This window comes from Hetaerina americana, unplaced genomic scaffold (genome assembly GCF_022747635.1).
Source record: "Hetaerina americana unplaced genomic scaffold, ioHetAmer1.1.p SCAF_2, whole genome shotgun sequence".
Classification (NCBI taxonomy): domain Eukaryota; kingdom Metazoa; phylum Arthropoda; class Insecta; order Odonata; family Calopterygidae; genus Hetaerina; species Hetaerina americana.
The window spans coordinates 30,841,033-30,847,844 of record NW_027286763.1 but is presented as its reverse complement, the minus strand read 5'-3'; the positions used below and the strand labels follow the sequence as shown (position 1 = coordinate 30,847,844).

Sequence of the window (6,812 nt, the reverse complement as noted above, 5' to 3'; positions counted from 1 at the left end):
CGATTTATTCTTTAATTGAACGTGATATGTGACTATTGAATGACTTTTACAATATTTAACATATTCAAATTTAGAATTTTGTTTTAACTTATTGTAAATATAAATAATATTATTCCATATTAATTGATCTAGCGACTTTTATTAATAGAATTCTCAATTGAAACCAGGATACCGAATGTGGATAACTTCTGTAATAATTCTCTTTTTAAGGGTACATCAAAGTGAATGCGTGTTAAAATATCATCTCAACATTTGGAATGCGCATTCTTTAAATGCTTGGCTCTGCTGGACACAGGGTCAAGGCTGCTGTTTTCTCAGCCTCCATCGTTGGTCACAAGCACGTTTCTCATCCCGATGGCTTTTCGTGGACCGCGAGGTTTTTCTCCACAGTGTGACTCCTTTGGGATGCAAATGTTTGAGAGAGAGGAAGAGAAAGATGTAGGGATGCTCTGAGTTTGGAATGATGTAGATAGGGAGGGGAAGAATCTTCGGAGGAATGTGGTTTGGCAGTGACGGCCGCGGTGGAGTTGGGATTGAAAGGGGCGGCAATAAAAGGGGGAGGCAGACCAGGAGGGGGGGGGCGGAGAAGACAGGTTTTTGGGGTGGCTGGGCGGTGGCGGAAAACTCCATATGTTGGCCCATATCCCGAAACACATGCATGCACACGCAAATGTATATGTGTGTGTGTATATGTATATATATGTATGTATATATATATATGTGTGTGTGTATATGCATACACTCACACACACACACACACACGCACACACACATACATATATATATATATATATATATATATATATATATATATGTACATAAATACACTATTAGTTATATATATTTGTTGAGCTCACCAACTCAAACCATAAGAGTGGTGGCTGTGTGAATTGAGGAAATATTCCTTGCGAGATTGCTCGAGATCCCTCCTTTTGGAGGATCAGGGCCAGTGATATCATTTGAGGGGCTCGTTTGCGGATCGAGGTCGTCGATGGTATTCGTCCAGCCTGACCTTGAGCCCATTCTTAAAAGTAATTAATCCGAAAAAATAATTTCCTTTGATTAAACTGCTGCTAATGGGCTTACGAGAACGATGAAAAAGTGATATAGTTCATAGTAGGGTTTAATTGGTGAAGCTAATATTTCACGGAACTTCCGTCCTAGATTTCAAAATAATTTCTCGATTCTTGTCTCCCAAAAGGCACTTCAGTTTTTGAAAATCGTTTTTCCCAAGTATTATCTTGTACAGACATCAGTGGTGTTTTAACTCATTTACGAAATCTATCAAAACTTTATTAAGATACGAAGTTTGTTATATGTACATAATGGCTACTTTACTATAGGATATTAATAAAAGAAAATTTGATGAAACGTGAGTGATAGAAAAAGAATAGTGATGCAAAACAGTGGTGCTTAATGCGTAAAAAATAGTGGATTAATACGTTACTATAGCTGTTGAAAAAGAGCTCAGATGGTTAGAAGTTTTTCTATTACAACTGATTCATTTAAGAAGACAAATTGGGGATTCCTCTCTTGACACTGTTTTTTTTAATTATAAAAACTGACGAATTCAGAGAGGCTTAATGAAGGAAGCAAAAATGAGCTGCTCTCTTTAAAGATTTATTTTAGAGTGAAATAAGAATAGCTTATTCTGTAGAATCTTAGTCGGGACGCCAATTGAATCAGTGTAGATTGTCAATAGAAATGCGTAATAGCTTGCCTCCGTAAAAGCATACATTTAAGTGTGCAAGTTATATCTAAGAATTCTTAATGCGGTTCCTGTTTCCCTTGTGTTATTGTTTTTTCCATGTTAAACATTAATGACTAAATTTGTTTGCGCAATTCTGGATGATTTGTTATTATGATTATCATTAACTATTTCCCTATCATTTTAGTCATGCCTTCGCTATCAAATTTGAAGAGTACTTCCTTTTTTAACTTTGTCATTCTTCAGATATATCTGATATTATGGGTGTTTATCATAGCCTTGTACCATAGCCTTGTACCATAGCCTTGTAACATAGCCTTGTATCATAGTCTGTATCCTGTCTTTTGGTGATGTCATCATTTCATCTCTGCCTAGGAGTAGGCGACAGTTTACAGTGAATATGACAGTCACTGTCAGCGATTTTGACATTGAGTTCAAAGTCATCCAATGGCCTAGAAACCTATATTTTGTTTTCCATATGCTCCATGTATAGTTAAATTTCATTGAATTTTTTTGCGATTCTATTTACTACGATTCGTAAGATGTTATGCACATATCAAAAACGTGCAGACTAGTTGAAAAATCTAATCTATGCTCGAGTTTACACATCAGAGGTTCGTAATATCAATAGTTACAGAATTGAGGGCTAAATATAGTTTACCTACGATATTTATGCATGAGATTCTGAAAACAATTATTTATATAAAAATATAAAAAATATTTGTTGATTTAATGGTATTATAAAATTATCAATTTACTTGCTGGATTAATAGTACGTTGTTTTTTCTTTCTCTTTTGTGGTTAAACACTTCATAACATTTCAAAACATGAATCAGTGTTTAGTTAATTGATCTGAAGTCGTAGATAAAATCAATCGTTTAATCCATGTGAATAAAATGTAGTTATAATTTTAGGCATCATTCTGAAGTATAGAGGACCATTTTAAATTGATTTTATTCTTTAATCCATGCAAAATATTACATGAAGAAATATACGATTAGAAAATTGAGTTATGAAATCACTGAGACAAAAAATAAGTTATTGAGTGTGTTAACGTTAATTTCTGTAATCAATCCCAGTCCACAATTTCAGTACTTACTCTTAGTGTAAAATCTCTAATGAAGAATTTTAAAAATCTTCGTATTCATATTCACAATTATCTTTTCCATTTATTTTGTGATAAACTATGATGTAATGTAAAAACCTCTTGTATTCCTTTTTTACAAATGACTCACCTTGATGTTTCAAGCATATCAGAGCTGGGTGTGCATGTGGTTATCTGAATTAATTAATTACTCAATTATATTTTTATTTAGACCTAAAAATTAATGCGGCTTGTATAATTTTTACTGGAAATGAATAAAAGACAAAAGCTGATTAACGAGTATTTTATTATTACACATAAAAAAACACGCAGTACAAATCTGCGGAATGGAATTATCATATAAATGTCTGACTATCGGCAAGGAGTTTGGAATTTTCCTCACCAATAGCCGACTCACAGAGAATGCAATAAATAGCAAATAACATTAAAAAATAAATACGCCTTTTGCGGTCCGTATGGTGTTCTCGAGTACGTTCTAGAATGAATGATTTCATTTTCTATTTTGGTCTAGCGGATGATGTGTGGTCAGAGGGTAGAAGGGAGTAGGAAAGATTGGGCTGGGAAAGTTGGAAGAAAAGGTTGCGAGACGAGGCTTTACCATGACGACTGGGGAGTAACGTCGATGCGAACTGACTTGAGCGATTAACCGCGCTTCTGAAGCGACCTCTTGCGTGAGCTCTCAAAATTGCTCCCGCGGCGCTGTTCGATCGACACCTGAGGGAACGTGCCGCCGCCAGCGACCCTGTAAATCGGGCCCAGGCGGTGGCAAAAGTGGTGGGTCGGGATACCGGGCGGGCACCCCTCTCTCTTCATATGTGTCTACATGCGGAGGGAGATAGCTGCGTCTGCCGAGGAGCCGGTTCCTCCCCACGGGTCATCCCTCTGGGGAGTGAGGGGTCAGTGGAGCTTGTTGCCGGCGTACGCCCGGTATGCGAGCTTGTGCGGGTCGACCTTGTCCTGTTGGCTCCTGGCCGCCCACCCGTGATCCGAGTGACCGCCTCCGTAGCCGGAATCCCCAATGGAGCTGTAGGAGTCGCCGCCGTAGCCGCTGGAGACCTCCTTGTGGCCGTGACCGTGGTAGGCCGTGCCGCGGAGGGACATGAGCTTCCTGAAGAGCAGGAAGGCGGAGAGGGCGAAGGCTGCCTTGGCGATGATGAGAGCCTTGATGGCCTTCAGCCCGAGCAGGCCGAGGGCGGCGAAGAACATGAGGGTGAACTTGAGCTTGAAGAGGAGGAGCAGACCGAGAAGCAGCTTCTTCTTCTTCTTCTTGAGGATGCGCTCTGCATTGTGAGAGAGAAAAGAGAGGCGGTTAGGGCGTGTGAGGAACGAGGGCGAAAGGGAATTGAGAGAATGAAAGTCATTGCATTCATTTCCGCGGAAAGAAACGACGTGAAAGTGGCATGTTGTAAGCGAATTAGTATCCGCGTCTCGATTCCATTTTGCTATCAAAAATAAAATATTCAAACTGCCCTCTTGTCAAATATTCAAACTGCCCGAATTAAAAACGTGAAATATGCCAAATCCATCAGTTTCTCTCGGCAATAGTGTACATTTTGTCTGTACGATATTTTGGTGTTTCTACTCGGGATGTCACATTCTACAATAAAATGTGATTTCAATTAAGCTGGAAGATTCATTCAATTAAAAAAGCTATTAAAATTTAAAAATACTTATTAGTTAATTATATGATTATGATTACAGATACTGACCATTTCCATTTCATGTTGTGGGGTATCTCTATTTTGAATTTTTTCCGCAGTGAATTCCCAAAATTATTGCGTATGTGCGATTAACTTTTGAGTTATCGTCGAAGGGTTACCTTCTAGTATTTAAGTTGTCGTGGCACTCGGTAGAAACCGCGGGTGGTGGAGACGTGTTATTAATGGGCGATAGAGAGGGGCACCCCCTTCCTCCCGTAACGATCCCCCACCGTCGGGAGTGGGTGGCTGTGAGGGGTTGAGGGTGGGAATAGGGAGGAAGGGGTCCAGGCTCTTTCGCCCCCCACCCCACGCGTGTCACTCCAACGCGACCCACATCCACCTCGATCGCGCGCCCATCCCTTTTTTCCCCACAAAACCGGATCTCGCTCCGAACCCCCGAAATAACGGGATCTCGATTTCGGGTTTTATGATCATGTGTCGGTGGTGGGAGCCGGCGGGAGGGGTGAAAAGGGGGCCGAGGAGGAAAAACTAGAAATTTATAATGAAGGGGGGCGGCGGGGGAAGCGGCGGCGTCATGGTGGGCGGAAATTAGTCGCGCATTTTTCCCAGAGTTGTGTGTTCGGGAAATACGGATAAGTGAACGGCGCCTTTCCCACCTAACAGTTTACCTACAGAAATAATGATGTAGATTCTTCTTTTTGGAAAAATACTTCCTGATTCAACAAAAATAATTTGTGTACAGTAGATCTGTGAACATTTTTATAACTGTGAATATTGCAAGGAATACATCCTTCGTGTTGTCCCCTTTAATTTGTCTAACTAACTCTCAAAGAAATGTGTTTACGTAATGGTAAATTGGGCATATTTAGATAGTGAAGTTTCGTTTGGAAAAGTAATATACAAATGCTATATATATTATTTGATTTCCCTGGATATTCATTAAGTAGTTTAACGTTACAGTAAAATCCATATGCTGATTTATATTATAGGAGTTTGAAATTTAAAAAAAATCAACATTTTATTTATCCCTGTCCCAAATACGTTACTGAACTAACATCAATGCTCTTTACTCATACTTTGACCAAAAAAAAAGTAGAGCTTTATGGGGACACGATAGGCATTACTATGTGGTATTTTATTAATCAACGACTTACCGGTGGAGGACCTTTCAACGGAGGAGTCATCATCCAACTTGATTTCAACGACGTTAGCTGCGCTGCGTGCTTCTCCGGTATTTGCGGACAACCAATTGGGCAGGTGAACCCTCAAGACGTGCTCGCGGAAGAATCTGTCCACGCTGTCGTCCATTAGGCTCTCCAAAGCTTCCTCACGCGCATCCGCGGCCCTGGGCAAACTGGCGTCCAGCGCCTGCTCGCTCATCAGTGCCTCTCCAGAACTAGCGTCGACGGGCGCCGAGCGGACCACCGACAGGTATCCGCCGAGACTTCCGAACATGTCACGCCTTCCAAGTCGTTCGATGAAGACCAAGACCTTCTTCTGGATGCACGAGAAGGAGAACTTCATCACGCAGTCCTCGAACACTCCGCTGAGCGCGTTCTCCTCATCACCTGCTGCCACGGCGCGGGGCGTCTCGGGCGCCGCGGTGGCCGTCGCCGCCCAACCAGCCACGAGAAGCATGAGGATGGCGATGCATGCCGACCTCGACGGCGGAGACCTAGACGTCTTCATTTCTCCAAGAATGAGGAGCCCCTTGACAGTGCCCAATTCACACACTGTGGCTGGAGCCGCGTGAAGCCAAACGTCGCCTCGAACCGTGTCTATGTCCTTTGGGGTCTAATATCCACTGCACAGCACCACGCACTTGTGCGGCAACTCACGGTCGTGTGATGCGGTTGCGGCGCGGGGGAGCCTATTTATCGGCGCGCGTGAAAGACGGTCAGTAGGTTCGGGATCCTTGTTGGCCATCCCCCACCCTCCTCCTCCTCCCCCCACCGGCTTCCCTCCTCCTCCGGCTCCGCCCCCCTCCCCTCTGCGCCCCCCGCTACCTCCCCCACCAGCTGCGCGCGAAGGATCCCCCGGGAGAGCGAGCGGGAGACCACTCCTTGGTGGCCGTCCCCCATCCCCCAAATCCGAACCCCCACTTCGCTTCCCCCCTGCCCCCTCCCTTGGGACCCCTTGGTCTCACTCCTCTCTCACCCACCCATGGATGCACCCAACCCTCCCTCTTTCATGCGTTCCCTTTTCAAAAGGGACGCTCCTCACGATTATTTTGTCCACGAAGAGAATTCCCCCCGCGCTCTTGAATCCGCGCCCTCCGTGGCTGCTGCATTCCTCTCGTGCCTCATATTTCGATCCCCACACACGCACAAGTACACAC

General features: G+C 43.2%; 1 protein-coding gene across 1 annotated transcript; it reads right to left on the bottom strand.

The window, feature by feature from the left end:
* Positions 1 to 3,703: 3,703 nt before the first annotated feature.
* Positions 3,704 to 6,163, bottom strand: LOC139687690 (uncharacterized). The gene is made up of 2 exons (XM_071584939.1): positions 5,629 to 6,163; positions 3,704 to 4,093 (listed from the first exon to the last, which is right to left on the bottom strand). The coding sequence occupies exons 1-2, from the start codon at positions 6,161 to 6,163 to the stop codon at positions 3,711 to 3,713; spliced, it is 918 nt and encodes a 305-aa protein (XP_071441040.1). The 3' UTR covers positions 3,704 to 3,710.
* Between the last annotated feature and the right edge of the window lie 649 nt (positions 6,164 to 6,812).